Raw genomic sequence first — 24,695 nt, 5'->3', positions numbered from 1 at the left:
GTTATAGGCAGATGAATAGAAAACGGAACTGGCTCCTGACTATCAAACAGCACCTAAAAATGTCGTCATTCATGCTGAAGCTACTTGTACAGTGGGAAAGGAGCTGAACCGATAACATTAGAGTGGGTCGGTCGCCCACCACTTCAGCGCTTCTTATCGGCGTGTTTAGTGGCGCCACGCTCGCGATAAGCTCCCGTCCTGCAAATCGACACTAACACGTCGCGTCGCCGCGACGCGTTCAAGAGCTCTTAATTGACGACCCGCTCCACCACCCACCACCCACCACACAACTCTACCCCAACACTCGTCTATGATAGAGAATATTCGTTTGTACCTTGCAAGTACATATGACAGCTTCATTTTAGTCTTTTCATGTTTTGATACCCATACTCCTACCTGTCTACCTTAATCATATTCCACAATGGCTTCGCAGCAGCCCGCGGCGCGTTCGCCCAGCGCGAGCCCGGCGCCCGAGTCTTTGCAAGCGCGAATCGCCGCCCGTTTGGCCGCCATTGACACCGACTCCGAAGACGACGAGCCCAAGACGACCGGCCGTAAGAGCAGGACGTCTCCCAGCCACATGGATCTTAGCGACTCTGAAGAAGAAGAAGTCGTCCGGCGGCCTAGAGGCCGTCTCGCTGCCCAGATGCAGGGCGGTACCCAGAAATCCGATTCAGAAGAGCCTGAGAGCTTCCTCGATCGCATACAAAAACGACTCGCAGCCGCAGAGAAGGCAAACGACAAAGATACGGAGGACACGGTTATGGAGGAGGCCGAGGATAACGAGGACGACATTCCTGTAGCACCTCGACGACTGCAGAGAAAACAAGCGAGGGAGGCCACGCCGAGGGCTGAAAGCCCCGTAGCCCGCTCTCCTACTCCAGGACTCTTCGTGTCTCCAGAAAAACAATCGCCAAGTAGACTGGCAAACCGAACAACAGCTAACGAGTCCGATTCGGACGCGTCACTACCCGCTCTTAAGAGCTCCAGATTCCAGGCCCTTGTGGAGCGCAAGCGCCAGGAAAGGTTGGCACGCGAGGCCGAGGAAGAAAAGAAGAAGGCTGAGCGCATAGAGCGCCAAATGGCCATGAATGCCGATCTTTTTGACGACGATGACGCCAACGTGTCTGACATCACCGACGACGAGGGCGGCAGGAAGCTCAGCCAGGCGGCGAGGCCCGCAAGGAAGGCGGGCAAGAAGGCCATCGAGGAGATGAACCGCGAGACACAGCGCATGGCTCGTAACATGCAGCTCGCTCATGAAGCTAAGACGAGGAAGAAGTTCAGCAAGTCAGACTTCCTGGAGCGCTTCAACTTCAGGACCGCCGAGACGAAGTCGGACCCCAAGACGACCAGCTCTAGCCGGCCAACTACACCGGTCTCAGCCCACCAGACTGATGCCGAGATGAAGGACCCCGAGACGCCCCCTAGCTCTCCACCTGTAGATAAGGCATCCACTCCCACTAAGCTTCAGGAGACTACCACTACTGTACCGCAGCTCACGGAAAGCACTGAGGAGGCGGACCTGCCTTCTCTGGACGTATTTGACGCCTCAAAAGTGCTGGATAAGGGCAAAGGAAAAGCTGTTGCTTCTCCCAGCCCCAAGAAGTCGCCTGTAAAGGCCAAAGAAGTTAAGCCGAAGCGTCAAGTCCGCATCAAGTTACCTTCAATTTCAGCACACCATGCTGTAATCGACCTGGATGACGACCTGGAGATCACCGACGTGAGGAAGGGCAAACTTGACGCGGTTTTCAACAGTATTCCTGAGAAGAAGTCCAAGCAGTCTACCTCCCTGCACGCCCTGCGCCGCCTCGCCCAGGTTGGGTCACCCGACAGAGGGAGGAAGAGGCGAGACGAGAAGATCGGTATGACTGTTGCGCAGTTGCAGTATACTCTCCAACAAAGGGCTCGACAGCAGGCGAAGATGGAGCGTGAGAAGCGTCTCGAATACCTCAAGTCCAAGGGCATTGTCGTACAGACGGCCGAGGAACGTGAGCGCGAGATGCAAGAAGTCGAGGACATTGTCACCAGAGCCAGAAGAGAGGCCGAGGAGATCATGGATCGCGAGAGAGAGGCAGCGAAACAGGAGAAGAAGGAGAAGAGGGAGAATGGCGAACTGGACGCCTGGGATGATAGTGATGATGAGTATGAAGGCTCCGAGGAGGAGGTTGAAGAGGACGCTGAGGTAGAACTTTCCGGTTCTGAAGAGGAGAATGACGCCTCTGATGAGGAGGAGGAGGGCAATGACCTCGTTGATAACGAGGCTGGCGACAGTGGCTCTGAGCGTTCAGATGCCGAGTCGGAAGATGAATTAGATCTGCCCACCAAGAATGTTCGCCGCGCGAGAAAAGCCCAGGTCATCTCTGACGACGAGGATGAGGACGATAGGATTGAGGCCACGCCCAGACCAAAAACCGCAACTCAACGATCGCCCGTCGCCCCTAACACCAAGTCACCCGCTGTACCTACCTCAGTCTTGAGATCGGCGAAGAAAACCTTCATCCCTGGCCTTCCCGTCACAGGAGCCGCAGGACTCGGCTTGACCCAAATATTCGCCGGGACCATGGATGACAGTCAGGCAGCACCCGGGACGTTTCCCTCCCAGTCACCAATGCCCGACTTCGACAGTCTTCCCGATTCAAACCTCATCGGCAACAGCACCCAGCAAGACAGTCTCATATTCGATAGCCAGAGTGGTGACACCCAGCGCGCTGAGACACAACCTGACTCTGCAGACGGCGTTCACCTGCACTTCACCCAGTCACAAGTGCACGGCTTTGACAGTATGATGCGAGACGAGCCTTCTACACAGATCTCTGTTGAGGCCACCCAAGACGCGGGCTTGCAAGACTACACCCCTCTGAGGTCCCGTTTCGTTGAAGCCCCCGCTTCAACCGTCGAGACGATGATGCTTGACGGTGATGCGGAGGTCGACACAGTGCTTGAGTCCCCTCTTGTACGCAGGGGCAGGTTGCGCCGTAAGGTCGATGTCGTTGCTACTCCTGCTGATGAAGAAGAGGAGGAGGAGGAAGAGGTAACACCCAGAGCTGTTAGTCCCGAGACTGACGAATTCGGCTTCAACACGACTGCCTTCAGTGTCATGAAGGCTGCCGTTGACAAGCAAAACAAACAGAAGAAGGCTGCAGAGTACAACCGCAAGAAGAGCAAGGCAAAGGAGATGATTGAGGAACAGGCCGAGGAGTCTGAGGATGAGTACGCTGGCCTCGGAGGTGCGGACGGCGAGGACAGCGATGACGACGATGCCGCCTCCGTCAAGGAGATGATTGACGACCAAGGAGGTATGACTGCCGAAGATGAGCGCAAGCTGGCGGCGCTTTATGCGTAAGTTGATGCCCATGTCCGCCCGTTTCACTCAACTAACACGACTCAGTGAGCGTGAGCGCGCAACCGATGAAAAGATGGTGGACAAGCTGTTCCACGACATCACCACCGGTATGCTCCGTCGCAAGCGTGGCGCCGATTACGACCTCTCCGACTCTGATGACGGCGGCGAGGCACGTCGGCGTATGAAGCGCCGGCAGTTCCAGAAGATGCAACAGGCCCTCTTCGCCGATGAGCGCATCAAGAAGATTGCAGAGAAGCCCGGCAACCAGGCTTTCCTTCGTACCATCGAGGACCGTGGCAGCGATGACGAGATGGACTTCCTTGACATTGCTGCGCCGGAGCCAATGGATACGGAAGAGTCTCAGTCCCAAGATCAGACCGTGCCGGACAGCCAGCCTACAACGCAGCGGGAGCCCCTCACATCGGGACCCGCGAACCGGCCGGCCGCCAACATGCGCAGGACCAAGGACGGCAAGAAGCCGTCTAACCTCGGCGAGATCCGCGAGTCCGTGTCCAGCCTTCTCGAGGACCTCAACGCCGAGATCATCCCCGCCACGGACCCCGCCTCCGACAGCGAAGCAGACGACGAGGAACGCCCGTCAACGTCGCGGAGTAACAAGGAGAACCACTCCCCCGGCAAGAACCCGCGCCGCACCGCATCATCTCGGCCGGCCATTGTCGACCGCATCTCCCTCAAACGCCAATCATCGTCCAACATGTCTACAATGTCCTCCAACCTCGCCTTCGCCATGCCCAACGTTGCAGGTGGCGTGGCCGCCGCCTCCGGCGGCAGCTTCAAGGTTCCCAACCTCCTCCGCCGCGCCACGACCAACTCTTCGTTCAAGTCGAGCTCAAGCAGCAGCATCACCGGCGGCGGCGGCAGCGGTGGCGCGCCGTTCTCTGCCTCCGGCGGCGGTACGAGTGGCTTCGGAGACGACGGCAAAATCAAGAAGAATGCAAGCAAGCGATCTGGCGTCAGCGCGCTTGCGAGAGAGAACGAGCGTAGGGCGGCGATCCAGGAGAACGAGAAAAGACGCGAGGCGAGGAAGTGGAAGGGCGCCGAGATGCGCGTCAAGGCTGTTGGCGGTTTATTTGCGGCGGGCAAGTTTGAGTAAACTAAACGGTGAGGTTTTGTGCGTGGTTTTTGGAAGCGTAGGAAACAAAACAAGAAGAATGCCGTGATGAATATGGGATTGGGATCAGGAATGGTCAAATAGTGATTTGGAGTTCTCGGTTGCCTATGTGGTAGGATTATTGGCGTTTTTGGGCATTATCATCATATCATGCCTTGAAGGAGGGGAGTCATCATAGTTTGTGGTTATCGACATTATTTCTTCACAATGAAGGCATGTTTCTACTCGGTGAGATGTGCAGGTGTTTACGTTGCATTTTGCGTTGCACCTTTGGTTGTACCAGTAGCGTGTATTTTGATCAATGATATGATACTCTTCACATTCTTTCGAGGCTCGTCTGGCATTTTACTCGGTTCTGTCCGTATACGTTCACAATGCTTTTCATTGAATAAATCGTACGTGTGTATGTAAAAAAGGAAAAACCCTCCTGCCGATTTTTGTCTTCCACGTCCGCAGGGTCTCTCTAGCTCGCTTCCTCGCTTCAATGCCCAGCACATTTCGCTTATTTCTTCTTCTGGCCAGCGACAACAGTAATCTCCTTGGGAAGTTCTGCAACGTAAGGCAGGAACTCGGGCTGGCCGGGGATGTACTTGCGGAGGACCTCGGGGACCTTGAAGCCGTCGGGGGTCTGGTAGTTCTCCAAGATGCAGCAAAGGGTACGCTCCGTGGCGCAGAGGGTCTGTGATGGGGTGTCAGCGACATGTGCATCTTTGAGACAACGAGGTACCGAATGGTGGTGAGAAAGGAAAGGTACTTACGGCGTTGAGGGCGTGGACATACTCCTTGCGTCCACCACCGGGGGCCTATGAAAATTGTTGGTCAGTTGGTGATCTCTTATCAAATTGGGTTAAGCTTGCGAACAACTCACCTCCTTGGCCTTCTTGACACCATAGCGAACCTCGAGCTCACGGGTCTGGTAGTCGGTGCCTGAGATTGTTAGCCTTTTTAAACGTCATACTCTGAGGCAATGCCACTCACAGTTGGAGCAGGAGACGAGCTCCTTGTACTCCTCCTGGAAGGGGAACCAGGCCTCCAGGTCGTACTTCTTGGCAGCGGCGTTGTTCCTGTATTCGTTAATGTCTCAGTTCAGGTCAACATGTACGCTACCAACTCACAGAGCTCCAGAGACGATGGAGACAACCCGGTAGGGCAGGCCAAGGCTCTGGTAGAACTCCTCAGAAGCACCAATCATCTCGTCGAAGTGCTTCCAGCTGTCCTCAGGTTTGCAGAAAACGAACTGCTCAATCTTCTCGAACTGGTGGACACGGAAAAGACCCCAGGCCTCCTTGCCACTGTTGGAATTATCTCGTCAGCACACCGTGTTCTCATAAGATGTTACCATCGAAGGCCAAGGGGAGTGACATACTGCTTGCCAGCCTCCTTGCGGAAGCACGTGCTGTAACCTGCATACTTGATGGGCAGCTGGCTGCCCTGGATCCACTCCTCGCTGTGCAGGGCAGAGAGAGGCTGCTCAGAGGTAGCGATGAGATACTTCTCCTCGCCGTCGCCGGTAACCTTGTACCTAGCTCGCGTGTCAGAGAAATGTCAAAGGGCTAAGTTTCCGGACTTCTTGTCTCACAGTTCCTCGTCGAATTGCTCAAGTTGAGCGGTCTTGGCCATCTGGTTACGGTTCATGAAGAAAGGGGGCTGGTTGGGAGTGTAACCCTTGTTGAAAAGGAACTCGAGACCGTAGTTAATCAGAGCCTGGTTGCTGTTGAAATGTTAGCATTAGTTTAATCTTGAGGAACGCCAGCCACTATTCGTAGCCGCCGAAGAAAACCCCCCAAAAAGCCCAGTGATATCTTACAGGAAGAGACCGTAACCGGTCAAGCAGTAACCTCTGTGACCGACAAGCTTGATAGCTCTTTCGGAATCATAACCAGCCAGACGCGTAACGATCTGGTGATGGCTGAGCGTTTGCTCGGTCTTGGGGGCAAGGCCAGCCTCGGGCTTCCACTCGCGTTCTGTCACATTGTTGTCCTCGTTATCGCTGATGGGGACGGATTCGTGGACGTAGTTGCCGATGCTCTTGGCCTTGGCGTTCAGCGTGACGAGCTTCGCGGCCGCCTCGTCCTCCTTATCCTTCTTCTGCTTCTGCAGGTCCTCCTTCTTCTTGAGCAGGTCGTCGGCGTTCTCCTTGTTCTTCTTCTTCATGCCAATCTCCTTTTGCGTAGCGTTAATGTCGCTGCCAATCTGTGTCGCAGCGTATTGAGTCTTGCGGTGATCTAATCATTGCGCGCGGTTGCGGTCAGCCCATTATATTTCCTCCACAAGAATGCACGAGATGGGCCGCCGAGAAAGAAGTTCGAGGTTCCGTACCTTCCCACAGAGCAATAACTTCATCTACAGCCTCAATAGGCGCATGGCGACGGCGCTGAGACTCGCGGATCTTCTCCGGGTCGCCGCCACGCTCCTTGATAAAATCCTGAAGGTCGAGCATGATGTATGATTTTTTTTTTAAATGGGTGGAGGGAGAAGGTTGGCGAAGCGGGGCTGTGAGGACGGTGACACGTTAATAAAATATCCCGACAGCAGTTCAACTCGATTCGACAAAGACTCACTCGTTCCTGGGATTGGGCAATGGGCTCGCAGGAGGTTCGGCGTGACGATTCCACGGTGACTCACGAGCAACTTGATCAGTGGTAAATTGTCGTTGCTGTGGTGGGGTTATTTTGGCGGGGGCGGGGCTGAGGCGGTCAAACGCAAGGGTCTCTCACACCCTCTCTCTTTACAGGCGCATATCAATTGGACTTGTACGATAAACTCCAAAAGCCACCAATGCAACCATAATCATGTAAATTTGAGGCTGTGTCAATCAAACGATCCCTACCACGAAACACATGCCCATTTTCGGCCTTCCAGAGCGTAAAATAGTATACAGTTCTGCCGTGCAAATCCCCAAGCAGTAACCCAAAGCCATTTCCTAGGACTCACGCTGTCCTTGTGATCAATCTCAACAGAAAATAATGATACAACATGATCTAAACCACAGCAGGTGATTCCTCGACCTTGGCCTTCTTAGATGCCTCGTCCTCCTCTGCAGGTTCCTCGGCCTTGCGCTTGCTACCATTGGCCTCCCCGCCATTAGACTGGGACGCAGCAGGCTTAGGCTCCTCCTTGTTCTTCTTCCTGACCAATCCAGTAAGGTCGGTGGCCGTCTTTTTGGCTTCCTCGATGCGAGCCTGAGTCTGCTCGGCCGATTCGCCGAGAGCGGCACCCAGGATGCCTCCCATGGCGTCACCGCCAGCATCGCGAAGAGCGGCATTCATATCGATAGGTGGCTTGCGGAGCTCCACGAGCTGCACATTGTTAGTATAAACATTTTCTGCAAAGAACGCCCACTTACACGTTGCTCCATATCCGTAATCATGTCTTTGACATCCGTAATTGTTGCTCTTGTAACCTCGTTGTCCTCTGGCGAGGCCATGGTGGCCAACTCAACCTCCTTGTTTTGAAGCTTTAACTTCGTGCTGTTGATGGCTGCTTCCAATTCATTTGCTGCCTCCTCACGAAGCTTCTCATCAAAGGCTTGCTTATCCGCCTTCTCACCTTCCTCCTGGGTAGTTGTTACGGAGGCGAACTCAAGAGCCAATGACAGCTTGAAATGTGCTTCAGCAATGATTTCGGAGTCATCAGTGTACAGGTCTTTCTTGTACTTCAATGACTTGCGAGAGTCTTCGATCGCATCGGGGTATCTAGCCGCGGTTAGGTCCTGGCCAGTTGGCTATGGGTAGAATGTCCTACCTCTCATTCTCTAGGGAAATTTCAGCAAGGAGATCGTGGGTATCGGCGAGGCGCTCCTTGACGTGCTTGATGGTAAGCTTTTCACTGTCAACCTGTTCTTGTGCCTTGCCATTGGGCTCCTCCTTCTCTAGTTGTTCCAGCTGGCGGCTGTAGAGGATGCGGGCCATGTCAAGAACACCGAAAGCAACGGCGAGATCGTCTTCGTCTTCCTCTTCTTCCTCGCCTTCGCCCTCGGCCTTGTATACAGTCAGCTGTCATCCGATCTGCTGACTGGTCCCCGCTTACCTCTTCCTCGTCCGAGTCGTCAAAGTTTTCGTCGCCGGTAAACTGGAAGAGAGGTTTCTTCTCTCCAGCCTTCTCATCTGTATCCGCTCCGGCCACTTCGCTGGCAACAATTGCGACACCCTCTTCTGTTACTCTCTCTGCGTCGGTCTCGACAGACGCATTGATGGATGCGACAGGTGCGGCCTTCTTGGTCTTTGGTTTCGATTTCTCGGGTTTTTTCTCGCTGGCGGCCTTGCCTCCTAGGACATCACTTTTGCTTTGGCCAACCTTGAAAACACTGCGGCCGTAGAGGAACAAGATCTCGGCATTCTGGGGCTGCATCTCGCCATTAATTTCGTCCTGCAGCTCAGCCGCTCTCGTGAAGCAGTCGGCTGCCTCCTCGTACTGTTTCTTCGCATAAAGCGCAGTGCCCTTAGCAGTCAAATCCGCAAGAGTCACCTTCTTGGAGTTGACGTCTTCTTCTGACTCTTCGCCGCCAACGGTGGCGGGCGTATCCTGCTGGGCAGGCGCATCTTGCTTGATCTCTGGGTTTGCGACAGGCACCTCCACAACTGGGGCCTCGGCAGCAGGGACCTCTACGGCATTCGCGGATTGCTCTGTTGAATCGGTCATCATGAAGGATGGAAGAATTGAATTGATGCAGTGAGTGATTGATAATAAATGGATAGAGAAGAGCAGAATCTCTTTTGAGAAGTGGATGGAACAGGAGAAAAAGGTCTTGCGACAGCAAGAAACGAGACTGGCAGCTGCCTTTGTCCGTGGTACGACGCGCGAGCAAGCTGCAGGAAGGTGCGTTGATTGGGGAACGAAACTGCAGGGATAGCTTCTTTCCAGCACGTCGACCTAGTCCTAGCCAATCACAACTCAAGCGCGGGATACAGTACTTTAACTGCCATTTACACTGTATTAGATCCCATCATTTTTGGGAAAGACCAGCTTGAAGTGCAGGGTGCTACTGCCGCTACCACTGCAACTACCGCCGCCTTCAATTACCCTGTTAAACTTGACATGTTCCCAGACGCCTCAATTCCGCCTCTGTCTTCGCCTTCTTTCATCGTAGATTACCGTACATGCTAGTCTTCCCAATTAGTCAAGGAACAGACGACTACAATTGCATGTTTGCAGAGGGCGTTCGGCTTGGTTGTCCTCTCAGGTGTGCCGACGAGCCCTTGAATAAACTCTGCCAAATAAATGCTTCACTCAGCAGCAGTTCAATATCCTTTTCTGTCCATGACTTTGTCGGCAGGCTCTGCAGGAACATCATTATCTCCTGAAAATCCATTTTAACCAGTTTATCCGACCATTTCACCAAGAAGGCAGCGCACACATATAAATGGAATTCTGAAAAGCCCTGCTCCTCAGCCTGTGACATGTTAGTTTTGTTCATCATGTTGGGGACATTGATGCACTTACCAAGTACGTGTCCCACATCCTGATCGTATTTCGCACACTTATCTCTCGCATTAAGAGACAATTCATCCATCGAAAACTAAACTGGATAAACTCAACATGCTCCGCTTCGAGATGTTTTGCCAATCCCGCATCAATTCGTGCTGTAAGGTCACGTAAGGCCGCGACTTGCCTCTGAATGCCTGGTTGAGCCACGATGTAGTGGTCTTGGATTCCATCCAAGAGTTTGGTCAAACACCAAAAGGAGTCTGCCTCCACGGCATCTAAAACGGTTTTGGGCAACTGGCCAGGGTCCATACCGGATTCTATGTCGGAATCCGCGATGTATACACTCAAAAAGACTTGCCAGAAAGGCGTCACAAGGTCGTTGATGCCTTGTACATAGCCACTGGCAGGATGCCGAACTGCCCAAACATAAAGAATTCGCTCCAAGGATCTTTGAGTCGCCTCATATGAGTAAAGCTCAATATGGGGGTTTGTCCTTGGAACGTCAATGCTGATTTGATGCCAGATTGCCTCATCTAATCCTCTCGCCTTGCCTGTCGGGGCAGCGCTCGTGCCACCTCGTTCAAACGCCTGCCGGACACCATCCAGGTACTCTTTTCGTTTTCTCTCCAGGGTTGCAACTCTTCTCTCGCTATTAGTAGGCAAGTAGCTGAGTAGCAATTGCCAGGTCATGGCGCGAACCTCTTGAGGAACACCAGACCAAGCTAGCTGCCGGAGCTCCTGCAGAGGGATTGTGGACGCCTGCAGAAGTTTTTTGAACTTATTGATCCGGGTTATCCTAGAATTAGCTGCGTCAATCTCTTTGGGCGTTGCATTAGCAGGAAGAGCAGGGTGGTCAATTAGATGTAGGGCGTTTGCGGGGTCTGGTATTGTCAGCGTAGCACGTTTTAGCCCTCAGGTCGATACTTACCTCTCAATATCTCCTTGTATTGCGGTCTCAAAATTTTACCCTCGCTCTTCTTTGGCATAGGATATGTCGGTGCAGGTCTTTCAATAGCGATATCCGCACTGTTAGAGTATCTTCTGGTATGAAGCCCAAGCCCAAAGGAGTCAACCATAGGCGACAGGCTTCCATTAGGGTCTGTTTTGTTCTGCGCGGCCATCTTGCGTGTTCGCCTTTTCATGTTGGACAGACTGGGCAAACCGAAGTCATCGCCATCGTCATCCTCGTAGCCCATCATATCGTCCTCATCCGCTTTCCAGTCATCATTCGTGTTGGAGAGGAAATTTATATAACTCTTGATTGGTGGCGATGACAGCCCTGACGAGGGCCTCGAGGTGGGAGGGGAGACATCGCTGGGTCGGCCTTTAGTCGAATGGGAGGAAGGAGGAGTTTTGGGTCTCGAAGAGGAGTTGGATAGGTTTCTGCCCGCAAGTTAGCAAAATGGCTGCGCCACAACACCAGCAAAGAGAGTCGCACAGGGAGTCGAATTTCAGAATGTCTGCATGTGAATATGCAGCCCCAACGACCAGGTTGGGATCGCGACCTGTCCTTTTCGCTGCATTCTCACGTGGGGGCGGCGGTTTCCAAAACGGTGATGAAGAACTACCCCATGTCAGTTCTAGGAATTTGGACTGCAAGTTTGCGAAGCCAACCTACTCTGAGCGGTCTGCGCCGTGTAAAATGTCATGTTAGCCAAGGTTTCCAAAGGCATCATTCAACGCCCGAGCCTCTGCTGCTCCAGGCATCTCAAGATGCAAAAGGTATGACGAAACCCACCGACTTGGACCATCTCCTGCTGCGGGGCAACTTAGCATGCGACGATGTCTTCTTGCAAGGGCGCTTCGGGGCATACCTGTTGCGAGGGCTTCTTCCCACTCCCTGAAGAGGAGAACATCATGTCGTTTCTCTATTGAGACGATATCATTGTGTGTCTTGTTGTTAAGATGCGCCAGGCGAGTCGCCTGAGCTCCGAGCAAGTGACCAGTGGCCGGACCCTTGCTTCACATTAGTGTACAGCCCGCCGCTTGGAGCAGCAGTTGAAGTGGAGTAGAAGAGGTCACTGTGGCTTCGGCCGCTTAGCTGTGGCGCTGTACGGTGATTCCGGTTACGGGCATGAATCGGACACTCTCGTTGTAGGTTTTCAAGGTTTCCCACAGCGCATCTACAGCTAGGTTGCAGCGACAATTTTGAAGTTGGCTCTGTAACTGTCAAGACAGGACCCTTTAACCTTGAGTGAGAGATAATGCAAGGGGGCTTCCTTCGTTGTTGTGGAAATTCCAAGCGGGTCGCAAACGGTTGCTCTAACAATTCGGTACCTTACATGAACCAGAGATAGACCCGCCCCGGCCTCAGTCGCAAACTTCCCCAAGCCCAGTACGTCTGGTCCACACGTATCTGGCTCTCAGACTTTTCTGATCACGTGATAAATGAGCCGTGCTTCCCTTTGCTTTGGGCCTAAGGAATCACTAGGTATCCCTAAGGTTAGCCTATGGCTTTGGGCTTCTTCCCCAGCCTTTGTAGCTCTGATTGGATTGGGCGCGCCCATTGGCTCCGCTTCCTCCCTCTAGCTCCACCTTCCCTCCTCTTCTACTCTTCTCTAAGAAATATCCAAACAACACGACGACGTCGTTGCCCCCCATCTTTTTCGTTGGTTGTCCACGTTCATTAAACGGCCTAGTTTTCTTCGTTTTATTTCCGAGCTGTGGCTATTAATCGACATCTGGGGTAGCTCACACGCGACACCAGTAACCTCTTCGACTATCGACCGACAAGATGACGGAGCCTGAGAACTTCGAGGAGGATCTCTTCGCTGACCTGTTAGTGACGATAGTCGCTGCCTGCGACTCTTCTCATCAAACAAGACGCTGATTTTCCATAGCTACGATGACGATACCCCCGCGAAGCCAGCTGCCGCTCCACCACCACCACCACCACCGGCTGCCCCTGCCCAAACTGCGGCTCCCGTCCAGAACCACGAGATCCATGCAGAACCACATCCTCCAGCCGAACCAGAGCACGGGGGCGAGGAGATGAAGTATGAAGATGACGAAGATGATGACGAGGTAGACTTTAACCTTGGCAGCGGCGGCGGCGGCGGCGGCAACAGTAGTGGCGGAGTCCCCTCTAACGCGACCCCTTCAAACGGTATGGGCGCGGTCAAGCATGAGGAACATACATATTCCACTAGCACTGCAAAGAACCCCAGTGCCAAGGAAGACGGGTAAGTGATTTTCGCACGCTGCATGATATTCGTATTTGCTCTACACCCCAATGGCATGGTACCTGTAGTAGGGTTGCCGTGAATCGATTAATCAGTAATGGTTTGATGGAGTTTGGGTATCAGTGCCCATGGAATCTCGTATCAGACCTGCGTGGTCTTGGGACTTGGAAAGGGAGTGAGAAGGTATCAACAGAAGATGTTGGTCATTCGCGTCTTTGGATCAAACTTCAGGGCGAGTCAAGAAAGCCAAGGAAGAAAGACATGAGAGTCCAGAAAGAGAAGCCAGAAAGAGGTGCCGCAAAATTCAGCTGGAAAGCAGCCTGAGAACACCGAGATATACCGCCGATAGTCAGTCACTCAATCAGTCAGATCAGGGTGCCCACGTGCGCCTTCTATAGCCCAGTCGCAGATGGTCTTAGAGCACGACGAGAACCGTCAGCGTTCTTTGGCTGCTGTAGCAAGAATAGCAGCGGATAGCGCTCGAGGCTAGAATCTAGCACAGACTTGACGATAGCAAAAGACAACAAACATTCGACAATGATCAGGCTATCCACTTGCGATTCTCCCAGATGTGAGAGTTTTCGTGGCTGGCTGGCATCATTTATCAACGGCAATTACTCTGGCCCCGTTTACGGACTAGAAACTCAAATCTCATACGGCTTGATGTGGTTGGTGTCGGGCGCCTCGCACTAATAATCGACTATTGAGTATCATGCTCTGTCTGAACTGCCATTGTTACCGAAGTGGACATTCTCGGCCGACGCATCCAAGATACGAAGACAATACATGAAAACCAGGAACCACATCAAGCCGCTGCCCTTATCCAGCCCCAGCTTCAGGATCTTTCAGCACCCTGTAAGAGGAGGAAAACTGCCCCCATGCCAAACGTTATTCTGCTGTTCTTGAATGTCCAGTCATGGCCAATCTTCGCTGAACAACGCGCATGCTGTTTGCACCTGAACTCCACGAATTGCAGTTACTTGAAACAATCTGTTCCATCAATAACAAAGTCGAGACGTATTTGCAGTTTTAAATTGCCGTCCAGGAATGCTGACCAAGCTCGTTTGCAGAAAAATGTTTATTGGTGGTTTGAACTGGGAGACAACTGATCGTAAGTCGTGCCACATGTCGGCTCCCATGCAGCTCGCTAACGGCTGGCAGAATCCCTGCGAGACTACTTCACTCAATTTGGCGAAGTCGTCGAGTGCACTGTGATGCGCGACAGCAGCACAGGTCGGTCCAGAGGTTTTGGTTTCTTGACATTCAGAGACCCGAAGACCGTAAATGTTGTTATGGTTAAGGAACATTTTCTGGACGGCAAAATTGTGTGTTTCTAAATCCTACACTTGATAATCAAACCCATGCTTACAACTACAGATCGACCCCAAACGCGCGATCCCTCGCGATGAGCAGGAAAAGACCAGCAAGATCTTCGTTGGCGGCGTCAGCCAAGATACCACGGACCAAGAGTTTAAAGACTACTTTGCGCAATTTGGCCGCGTTGTTGATGCCACCCTTATGATGGACAAGGACACTGGACGCCCTCGTGGTTTCGGTTTCGTTACCTTTGAAAGCGAGGCTGGCGTCGATGCGTGCCTCAGCACAAGTCTCGAAATCCACGGCAAGCCAATTGAGGTCAAGAAGGCTCAGCCACGAGGCAATCTTAGGGAGGAAGAAGAGGCAGCCCGTCGTGGAGGCAAGTTCCGTAAGGGCGAAGATAGTGCTGCGGCGCAGAGCGGGATGGGAGGTAATCAAATGGGAGCCACTGGCGGTATGACTCCGCAGGTCATGGCTCAGTATTTTCAACGCATGCAGCAAGCATTCGCCATGATGCAGCAACAGATGGCGATGAGCCGTGGCATGGGTCCGATGAACCCGGCCATGATGCAGCAGATGATGCAAATGCAACAGATGCAGCAAATGCAGAGCCAGATGATGGGCCGCGGCGGAGGCGGCAACGGTCAGAACATGATGGGCAACATGTCACCTCAGATGATGCAGCAGATGCAACAGCAGATGCAGCAGATGCAGCAGATGGGAGGACAACAAGGGGGTCCACCTTCTGGCCCTAGTGGCAGCTTCAGCCCTCAGCAACAGATGTTTGATCCGTCTCAAGGAGGTCAGCCGCAACAGCAGCCAACCGGACCGCGACGGGGCGGCAGCAGTGGTAGCGGCGGCGCTGGACGCGAACAGTACAATCAGGCTGCCTATGGCGGCATGGGTGGCGGAGGAGGCGGGCCGACGTCCTGGGAAGGCATGTATGACGACGTTCCGCAACCCAACATGAACCCCGGTGGCGGCCGTGGTGGAGGTTTCAACCGCGGACAACGCGGCGCGCATCAAGGATCGCCGGACCCGGCGCACGCCCCTCCGGCCAACGCGCCTACGGGACCGAAAAACGCTGGCAAGCCGGGCGCCAACTACCGTGGCGGCGGACGCAGCGGCACCCGCGGCTTCCACCCTTACTCGCGCTAGTAGGCGGTAATGGTGCGGCAAGGTCGCGGTCAGCAAGACGCAAAGATTATTCCTGGTTCAAGTGGAAGGAAGACGAATATATCCAATCGTCCTCTGGTTTGGCTATCATAAACGGCCTTTCGAAATGAAGGAACCAGGGAAAGCATAAAGTCGAGCGTCTTAAAAGTCACAGGAACACAATATGGTTCGGTCCGGCAGCTATTCAAGCGCAGGTCAATTCAAGTTCACGAAAAGAAGAACAAGACGACATAGTTCTTCGAAATTGCGGATTAGGGGGTTGATTAGGGGACAGGGTCTGGGTGGGCTGGCTTGTTTTCATGCTTTTACACACATTTCCTTGCACACTATCTAGACATTTTGTATTATATGAGGACCCCCAAAAAAAATCAATTACTAATCCGCCATCTTGGCTCGCAATGTCCTGATATCTCGAGTGACAGTTGGAAGTGTCTGTTCAGTCCGCATTACCACGATCTTGCCTGCTGCCAATTCCCTTGATACTAGCATTTCTTCGTGTGGCATTTTCTTGCACTTGAATACGGAAAAAGGTTCAACCAACCAAGGATGAAGTACCTATTTTAATCATACGCATGATGGTATGCAATAGATCGAAAGGTATCCTCTCGCCATTTATAATCCCCTTGTCCTACGACATGACAAATCCATGTGAGCCGACGATGGCGCCTAACTCGCTTCTACATACAACCCCTCTCAAGCTGCCCCCTCTTCTCAGCCCCTGACCTTGATGACTCGCCATCAGCTGTCCGAACCAGACCCGAGCCCGACATTGAACCAAACATTGAGAAGTGAGAAGAATAGGACGAGTTCTTTACTACTCGAATCGGATTTGAGTGGATACGCAGATACTGCTTAACACCACGGGATATATGGTCCGTTATTATAAGAATTAAAAAAAAAAAAAATAAAGACACTAACACCATTGCGCCGTCATCGGGGCGTCAACACTCCCTACACAACTGTAGAGCCCACTTACCGTGCCTACCCAAATCGTTGACAACAAGACCGTGCACTCAAAACGGCGCAGCCAAACCAGTCGAATCTGTGTTGTTCCTCTCCACCCCTCCAGGCGCGAAAGAAGCCGGACAACCGCCGAGGCTTCCCCAGACCTACCACTCAACAACAACAGGCCATCCATTCAAAAACCCGAGTGAAAATCATTAACCTCTAAACTTCCCGTCCCAGTCGGCCGCTCCGATGGCACCCGGAACTAAATTTTACATCACCCTGCCAGACCCCACGTCCATGGGCCTAGAAAAAAATGATAATAGTAATTAAAATCCCAAAACTGAACATGGGAAAGAAAAAAAATAAGACACGGCCCCTTCCAGCCCCGGTCAAGGATACCTAAGCAAGGCATGTGATTTCTAATCAACCCCTCCATTTTACCCCTCCATCGATTATCGTGCGGTACTGCCGCGACAGAGACAAGCGGGAAAAAATCGCAAAAAGGTCAGAAGAACAAGGAGAAAGAAAAAAAAAAAAAAACAAAGATTCCAACCCCACATACCATTAAACAATCCCGCGCTTTTACCTGCGCAATTACCATACCTTATCCCCCCCCTCTCTTCCCATTCTAGAATTTCTCCCCTCCGTCCAATCCCCTTCTCCTCTTTCAAATGTTGACGTGATTCGAAGAAAGAAACATTTCCCCGGGCAACCGAAATCACATTACCGCATACCAATACCAGCCCGGTTGTCCACCCCCCACCTTTTAGCCCGCCGTCGGCTGTCGGGCTGAGCCGCAAGTCTACATTTCACATCGCATAAACTGCAGCAACAACGTCCAATTTGGCAAGCATCCCCGTTGCCTAGACTATTGCGCCATCGTCGTCTCTGCTGAAGAAACAACCACACTCGCGCTGCCGTCATCGCATCCTTACCTCGCCTTGCCTTGTCTGCATCGGCATCGCGACCCAGCTTTGGTTTTGGGGGGGTCTGACGTCTTATCTCGTACCCGCCGCCCTAGATCCTTGACACCACAACGCGTGCCACCAAACTTTACACCCCTCACCAAGGGTTTCTCCATAGCGGCATCAAGAACACAGATGATCCAGCGCCTCTTCTTCAGTTCCTAATTACGGCCTTTTGCAAACCATCTTCTCATTTTTTGGGGGGTTGCCAGGAAATTCGCCACTTGCCTCTAAAACACTCGTCTAACAGGAAATCCCGAACCCCCCGGAGCCCAGAAACGGAACCCGGTCGTAGCCCGCCAAAAAAAAAGAAAAAAAAAGAAACCCCGCCAACAAACCGCAACTACCGCAACTACCGCACAACTCAATCACCCACCATGGGTCTCCTGCAAGTCTCCGCGCATTGCCTTCTCTTCTTTTTGAGATTTGCCTTTACTCTTGTAGTCGAAAAAGAAGGAAACTCCTAACATAAGAATCTGTAGAGCCCTAGGAACCGCCCTTGACTGGCCGGATGCTAAGCAGCGCGCCGATCAAGTCCGGGAGTGGGGTATCAAGGTTCGAATGACCCTGTCATATCTTACATGAAATGACTGCATCACTCAGGAACAACAGCTTTTGCTAATCTGTATCTTTGAGACGTGCAGCAACTCCTAGAGATATGGAACAAGGCCAAGGGCAAAGAGCGCGATGCCATGTTGTGGGGAGATGAGGTACGTAACCCTCCTGCCGCTCTCTCTCTCTCTCTCTCGCTCTCATATGAGCCAAGGCATCTAATTCGTCGATATAGGTTGAGTACCTAGTCGTTACTTACTCCAAAGATGAGCCAAAGGTCCGTCTGTCTCTCAGACAGGCCGAGATTTTAACGGCACTTGCCGAGAGCCCCGATCTGGCCAAGGAGGGAGGTTGCGTGCCGGACCTGCAGCAGGTAGCCAGAGAGTCGTGCGTCTCCCTAGTCCCCTCCTCACTCGTCAATAGTCACTCGCCATGTGCATATACACATGACGTATGACCTTGGTGGAAAAGTGAGAGAGTGAGTGGTATGCAAAGTAGCCGGCTAATATCGTGAACGCAGCACGACCACTCTGCCCGTTTTCCACCCGGAATTCGGCCGTTTCATGCTCGAGGCCACGCCAGGCAAGCCCTGGGGCATAGGCTTCAAGGAGCTCCTCGACGTTGAGCCAGACATGAAGCTCCGCCGCAAGATTGCAAAGGACCACATGCACTCCAACGAGTACCCCATTACCCTGACCACATTCCCCCGCATCGGCTGCCCCGGTGACTTCACCGAGCCCTACTACCCTCCCTCCGGCTCCAAGCTGCGCTCGCAGTTCGTGCCGGACGAGATTGCGAACCCGCACATCCGGTTCCCGACCTTGGCGGCGAACATCCGCTGGCGCCGTGGCCGCAAGGTCCAGGTGAACGTCCCCGTCTTCCACGACAAGAACACCCCCAACCCCTGGAAAGATCCGACTGTGAACTATGACTTGCACAACTGGCCCGAAGATGACGACGTCCGCAACGGCGCCGCGCCGGATAACTTCATTCACATGGACGCCATGGCTTTCGGCATGGGTAGCTGCTGTCTGCAAATCACGTTCCAGGCGAAGAACATCACCGAGGGTAGGAAGATGTACGACCAGCTCAGCCCGCTTGGTCCCATCCTGCTTGCACTAACGGCGGCTACGCCTGTATACAAGGGCTTCCTCGCCAACACCGACGTGCGGTGGAACCAGATCAGCCGCGCCGTGGATTGTAGAACACCAGAGGAGCTGGGAGAGAAGGTGAGCACAAACTTTTTTGGTTCCCAAAACCTCCCCACGTCGCTATTAAGCAAACTGACATGGCCATGTAGCCACTCAAGAACGACCGCTGGCGCATCCCCAAGTCCAGGTACGCATCCAACTCGACTTACATCTCGACGGACCCGCGCCTGCGTCAAGAGTACCTCTACCCCAACCTCGTCATCGACGAAGACATCAAAGCCAAGCTTATGGACGGCGGCATGGACGACCGGCTCGCGACGCACTTTGCTCATCTCTTCATTCGTGATCCCATTGTCGTCTTCGAGGAAGACTTGCAGGAGCTTGATCTGTCCAAGACGGACCACTTTGAGAACCTGCAGTCCACCAACTGGCAGCACATGCGCTTCAAGCCGCCCCCAGCCGACAACAGCATCGGCTGGCGCGTGGAGTTCCGGCCCATGGAGATCCAGCTGACGGACTTTGAGAACGCCGCCTTTTCGGTGTTTATGGTTCTCGTCACCCGCGCCATCTTGTCCTTTGACCTCAACTTCTACATCCCCATCACCAAGGTTGACGAGAACATGGAGCGCGCACACGCCGTTGACGCGGTGCTCAAGGAAAAGTTCTTCTTCCGCAAAAACCCCTTTTCCAGCCGGCCCCGCCAGGGCGAAAACTCGCGTCCCGGATCGAGACCGGGATCGGCGGTGCCGAGTAGGCCGCCTACGCCGGTCCTCCCGGTCGAGGAGGAGTACGAGGAGATGACGGTGAACGACATCATCAACGGCAGCGCCGATGGAGAGTTCCCCGGTCTGATCCCGTTGGTGGAGAGCTACCTTGACGGCGTCAACGTAGATGTCCAGACGCGCTGCGAGCTCGACACGTATCTGCGCCTTGTCAGCCAGCGCGCAAGCGGCAAGCTCACGACGGCTGCCCGTTGGCTGCGCGACTTTATTGACGTTCACCCTGCATACAAGCACGATAGTGTCATTGGGGAGGAGATTCAGAAGGATATCGTCGCGGCGGTTATTGCTATCGGGGAACGGGAGACGGCTGGCAAGGGCTTCAGCGGGCTCGATATCTACGGTTTGCCACAGCTGCTTGGCAACTTCAGGCGAGGCTGTGGAAGCGCGTAGAAAAGGGGCTTGCCTTCGTCTGGGCGCTAGCGATGCAGAGGGAATGGGAGGTGTCGAACGAATATCAGATAAGACAGGCACGCAATGGGTGGGGGACCATATTGTATAGGCTTTGCCTCCGTCTCTCCGCTAGGAGATCATTTGCACGTAATGAACTCATAGAATACAAAAGATACTTTAAAAGACAGCATAGTTTGTTTGTATTTCTCAGAGGCACCAGCCCCTGGAACGAGTTGCCAAGGCGGCGTCGATCAGCGGCAGATGAGGCTTTCTCAAGGGAACGGCAGTTGGAGGATTCCCTCAGAATAGGTTTGGTCGCTCTCGGACGAGCTTCGTCTCGACATAGAGACCATAGCCTGACCTTTTGGATTTGACGTCTCTCTCCTCTGACGTGAAGACAAGACGGACTACACATCGACATCGAGCAATATGATGTCTTGGATGAATGCAAACCCTATGCGGCATTGCGCCGCCTTTCCTTGCGTGGTATTCCCAGAACAGATCAAGTTCACTTATGAAGCGTCAAAGGACAGCAGAGTGATCCCTTAGGAGGGACTGGCCAGTAGCCATGTTCATATTTGGGGGGAGAGGGGGGGCTATATGTGACCCAGCCCCGCGGAACTGGAGTTATACTCGACCTGAGTGCCACTTCACACGGAATGTGGGTTGGTCAACCAAGCAGAACAAGCCGCTTCACATCATGCGCCATTTTGCTAGAAGCTATCTAGAGCTTTCGCTGAGGCTGGCTGATTGGAGCGCATAGTAGTATTCCAATGAGCCGGAATCGGCCGTAAAATGGGGAGAGTGAACGAAATGAAGGTGGCGTACGTTGATGGAGTTTCCCAGTACCAGTTTCCAGGGAAGGGATGACCCGGAAAACTGGTACCTTACTCTACACTAAGACGAAGGGGTGTGTGTGAGTGCGGCGTGTAGGTTGTGTGGGGAGGCGTGGTGTACTGTGATGTGCCCTGTTAGCAGCCCGCAACGCTGGGATGGACAATGAAATCGACACGGGGTTCGTGCAATGCTTTCCCGCAAAAGGCGGGAGCCTAGGCGCTGCTAGGCTAGCTTGACCGAGGTGGCTGCTGGGCTACCACCAGGCCGTGTCTTAAATCTACTCACCGGTGGCACGCCATAGTACGTGCGATCCTGTGGCAGAGATAGTTGTACCGGCAGTTCGGTTGAGAAAGGGCGTATGTCCTGGTTCAGAAGAGAAAAGGTCAACTAAGGGGCGTTGATTGGCGCAAGACCGACTAGGAACCAGCCGTGGGCCACGAGCTGCTCGTTGTAGTGACAGCCAACCCTCACGGCAGATTGCTGTGATGTCGATATCACATTCCTCTCTATTAACCAAAGCCACGTTGCTACATGGTCATGCGGCTTCAACACTGGCGTGTTGAGCTCCGTATCGCCAAGGTGACGAGATCGAGCCATACCAAACCTGCCCTCTGAGACACTATATGCGCCCGGCTTCGCCTGCCTGTCCAGGGCATGATACATTCATCTGCAGCACGGCACGGAAGAAGCTGAGCTTGTCTGAGGATTTCGAGCAAAACTTTTCTGAAAGCGGAGCCAAGCCCAGAGCTGTCAACGGAACCCTTCACTGGGGAAGACTTATGCGACTTCGCATCTCAGCTTGGCTGTTTGAGCTCCGGCTGGGCGATGTGGTAGTAGTAGCGGGCTGCATCGTCTCACCCTTGAGCCCAAGGATAAAATGAAGAGGCGGACCTTCCCTAAGGCCACGACCCTAAGACATGGTGGACAATCTGGAAGGATTCCACTGATGCTCTCGGACCTCTAAGGCTGACATAGAGAGCCCCATCCCAAACAAATGGAGATGAAGGCTGAACGGCGATGCATGGAAGTTCAGACCAGAATATGAAAGCTGTCGCCATTCTCATCTCCCTACATTCCTAGGTCAATAGTATTGCCGCCAAACAGCGTGATGCGGCAAGAAGAAAACATGCTGTCACGATCGTTCCTCGGCTTTGGATGTGTTCAGCTTTTCGTCAGGAAAGGTCTTTGCTCTGGTATGTCGCGTGGGAGCCGTGTGGGTAGGCTGAAAGGGCTAGGTGGTTGGTTGGCAACCGCAAGCGGCTGTGATCGAGGCGAGGCGCCATGGTTCGATTGCTGGACCATAATGACGTAACGGGCTGGGCTAGACGTGCGATGACGGTTCGCACAAAGCAAGCTATTGGAAGGAAGATGAGCTAGTCTCCTGCGGGCAGGATTGGAGAGCAATTTGGGGCTTGGTCTAGCAACACGAGAAGATGTTGCCATTGTAGTCTGTACTGGGGTCCAAGTTGGACCCTTCGTCAGATCAACATATGGGTAGGTTTGGCAGATAGTGGGCATCTAACCATAAACGAACTGAACGGCCGTAGGTACTGTGTAAGATCGCAACGGGTCATCAACCAAAAGTTGAATGCGGCCATATCCTGTACGGCTATTGGCGCTCGGTACGAGCTCATTACACGCCCCAGGCAGTCAGATGTGACAAAGTAATTAAGAGATTGGCGAGCCGGTTAGGTGGTAGCGCGCAAGCTGGGTGCGAAACGGGGTTCAATGGACCCTACCCTTGTAGAGTGTAAGATCGTCTAATGAGATCCAACCAGATCTCGGCCCGGTGACCTCGTGGAATGTTGCGTAGACAAAACCGGAGCAAATCGGGGCTGGAGGGCAGACAAGGGACCTCGGTTGACAAGGCATGGCGAAGCGATGGACGAAGCTAAGGCGGATCGTACGATGCAATTCTGGGGAAACGCGACACTGACACCAAAGTAACAAGCGTGTGCTTCGAGTGCTTTGAGTATAGCTAGTAGGCGAAACCTGTGAGGTGGTCTCCAGGGGCCTTCCTGCAGCGTAGCATTCTTTTAGTCCTATGGGTTCGAGTCGAGTCAGCGTGTTTGAAGGGGTGAATATGGGGGGGGGGGGAGACGATTGGTATGGTCGATTTGGTCATGTACCCATACCAAAGAGGGAGCAACGCCGTACATTGTTGTCAACCAAGGGCATAGTAGCCGCCTGGTGGTGGAATAGAGCAAAAGCCTGGTTATGGCTGTTTCCACCCTAGCGAGATTCGCACCGGTTTTAATTTCTGTTTCCTTCATTTTACACTAATTTGTCTGCGATTCAAGGTACAAGGTGCCAATAAGCTGTGCGTGTTTTGTCCTCTCCTGTATAAATCATTTAGACGGCAAATAGGCTGGAGCCCAGATCCAGAGATCTGAGCAGCATAGCTTATCTGCTTTCAGGGCTTGGGATCCCACGTGGCTGGGAGAGGCACGGAGTTTTGGGCCAAAGCAAAGATCAACGGGCAACGGGCTTTGTCTTGGTCTTTGGCCGTGGTTAGACTAGCCTAGACGACGAAGTGATTTCCCAGACGGTACTGGCGGCAGATGGAGGAAGTAAAAGTGGCAGATTGGATGGGCTGTTTGGTTGGGTACAGAGCGACTAAAACGCCAGGTCTTAGTCCTTAGTGCCACTCTCTAAGTGCCATCATTCAGATCGGCTTTGCCAACCTGGTCGACCATGTCGCGTGTCTCGTGGGTGTCTCTGCAGAGGGTGCTCTGACGTGTCCGAGGTACAAAGACCTGGTGAGGACAGACAGCGGGGGGAAACAAGACGAAGGAGTACAAAGCATATATTACTGTGCATCATCCATCTTCAAGGTTCGAAGCACCGAATGTGTAATCCGAGACCGAGGAAGGAAGCGAGAAAGACAGCAGTCGGTCGGTCAGTGTAGTGTAGTAGTCGATGCATCTGCACAATGTAAACCCAAAGATCGGGGTCTCCTTCCCTTGGCGGCCCACCTGGGCGAGGGGCATCTCGCAGTCAGCGACAGAGCAACGAACATGCTTCTCGTGAGTCACCCTTGGCAAAGTACTTTGGGCTGACAATTGGGGGGGAGGGGTATGGTTTCTCCAGCTTTGCCTTCTCGTGTTGGCTGTGAAGACGAGGGCGGGGGAATGACAGTGATTGGTCGCGGAGCACTCTCACCGAGGTGGAGAAATGTGCCTAATCTTGCATGGCATCACTGGTTTGGTCGATACGTTTCAGCACTCGAACGACGGCCTTGACATTGGGGTCGAAAAGATGGTGATGCATCCGACCAGTCCGTATAGTGCATAGCACAGGCAGATTCTTCGTGAGACCTCGTTCCAGAACAACCTCCGTTTCAGACCCTGCCATTGAGGGAATTTTGGCCGCCCCTCCACTGCGACCCTGACTGAGTAGCGTGCTTTGGTGTAGGCAGGCTGACACCAACTGCCCTGCAGACAGGTGGCAAAACGGCAAGGCGATTAGCAAGTCGCTACACCAGGTCAGA

At 53.3% G+C, this 24,695-nt stretch overlaps 7 protein-coding genes across 7 annotated transcripts; 3 read left to right on the top strand and 4 right to left on the bottom strand.

Moving 5' to 3' along the window:
• Nucleotides 1–421: 421 nt before the first annotated feature.
• Nucleotides 422–4,460, top strand: CTRU02_200230 (MRC1-like domain-containing protein; the record flags this gene model as incomplete). Its single annotated transcript, XM_036723351.1, has 2 exons — nucleotides 422–3,342; nucleotides 3,392–4,460. 2 exons carry the CDS (start codon nucleotides 422–424, stop codon nucleotides 4,458–4,460), a joined length of 3,990 nt encoding a protein of 1,329 aa, XP_036585140.1.
• Nucleotides 4,461–4,980: 520 nt separating this feature from the next.
• CTRU02_200229 (Serine-tRNA ligase, cytoplasmic) lies at nucleotides 4,981–6,918 on the bottom strand (the record flags this gene model as incomplete). Its single annotated transcript, XM_070203656.1, has 9 exons — nucleotides 4,981–5,157; nucleotides 5,237–5,281; nucleotides 5,347–5,405; nucleotides 5,457–5,554; nucleotides 5,594–5,770; nucleotides 5,845–6,000; nucleotides 6,058–6,189; nucleotides 6,286–6,703; nucleotides 6,798–6,918. 9 exons carry the CDS (start codon nucleotides 6,916–6,918, stop codon nucleotides 4,981–4,983), a joined length of 1,383 nt encoding a protein of 460 aa, XP_070062238.1.
• Nucleotides 6,919–7,459: 541 nt separating this feature from the next.
• On the bottom strand, nucleotides 7,460–9,119 carry CTRU02_200228 (histone H1-binding protein; the record flags this gene model as incomplete). Its single annotated transcript, XM_070203655.1, has 4 exons — nucleotides 7,460–7,777; nucleotides 7,825–8,185; nucleotides 8,223–8,467; nucleotides 8,508–9,119. The coding sequence occupies 4 exons, from the start codon at nucleotides 9,117–9,119 to the stop codon at nucleotides 7,460–7,462; spliced, it is 1,536 nt and encodes a 511-aa protein (XP_070062237.1).
• Nucleotides 9,120–9,612: 493 nt separating this feature from the next.
• CTRU02_200227 (GTPase activating protein) lies at nucleotides 9,613–11,761 on the bottom strand (the record flags this gene model as incomplete). Its single annotated transcript, XM_036723349.2, has 5 exons — nucleotides 9,613–9,870; nucleotides 9,921–10,786; nucleotides 10,834–11,288; nucleotides 11,344–11,498; nucleotides 11,720–11,761. 5 exons carry the CDS (start codon nucleotides 11,759–11,761, stop codon nucleotides 9,613–9,615), a joined length of 1,776 nt encoding a protein of 591 aa, XP_036585138.2.
• Nucleotides 11,762–12,639: 878 nt separating this feature from the next.
• On the top strand, nucleotides 12,640–15,562 carry CTRU02_200226 (nuclear polyadenylated RNA-binding protein; the record flags this gene model as incomplete). Its single annotated transcript, XM_036723347.2, has 5 exons — nucleotides 12,640–12,683; nucleotides 12,746–13,087; nucleotides 14,158–14,198; nucleotides 14,249–14,412; nucleotides 14,465–15,562. The coding sequence occupies 5 exons, from the start codon at nucleotides 12,640–12,642 to the stop codon at nucleotides 15,560–15,562; spliced, it is 1,689 nt and encodes a 562-aa protein (XP_036585136.2).
• Nucleotides 15,563–17,870: 2,308 nt separating this feature from the next.
• Nucleotides 17,871–20,368, top strand: CTRU02_200225 (glutamate-cysteine ligase; the record flags this gene model as incomplete). The annotated part of the gene is made up of 6 exons (XM_036723346.2): nucleotides 17,871–17,881; nucleotides 17,976–18,048; nucleotides 18,138–18,203; nucleotides 18,281–18,432; nucleotides 18,566–19,274; nucleotides 19,346–20,368. 6 exons carry the CDS (start codon nucleotides 17,871–17,873, stop codon nucleotides 20,366–20,368), a joined length of 2,034 nt encoding a protein of 677 aa, XP_036585135.2.
• A 4,017-nt stretch (nucleotides 20,369–24,385) lies between these two features.
• Nucleotides 24,386–24,559, bottom strand: CTRU02_200224 (uncharacterized protein; the record flags this gene model as incomplete). The annotated part of the gene is made up of 1 exon (XM_070203654.1): nucleotides 24,386–24,559. One exon carries the CDS (start codon nucleotides 24,557–24,559, stop codon nucleotides 24,386–24,388), a length of 174 nt encoding a protein of 57 aa, XP_070062236.1.
• Nucleotides 24,560–24,695: the final 136 nt, after the last annotated feature.

This window comes from Colletotrichum truncatum (genome assembly GCF_014235925.2).
Source record: "Colletotrichum truncatum strain CMES1059 chromosome Unknown Contig_0001, whole genome shotgun sequence".
Lineage (NCBI taxonomy): Eukaryota > Fungi > Ascomycota > Sordariomycetes > Glomerellales > Glomerellaceae > Colletotrichum > Colletotrichum truncatum.
This window is presented reverse-complemented; position numbering and strand designations above follow the sequence as displayed.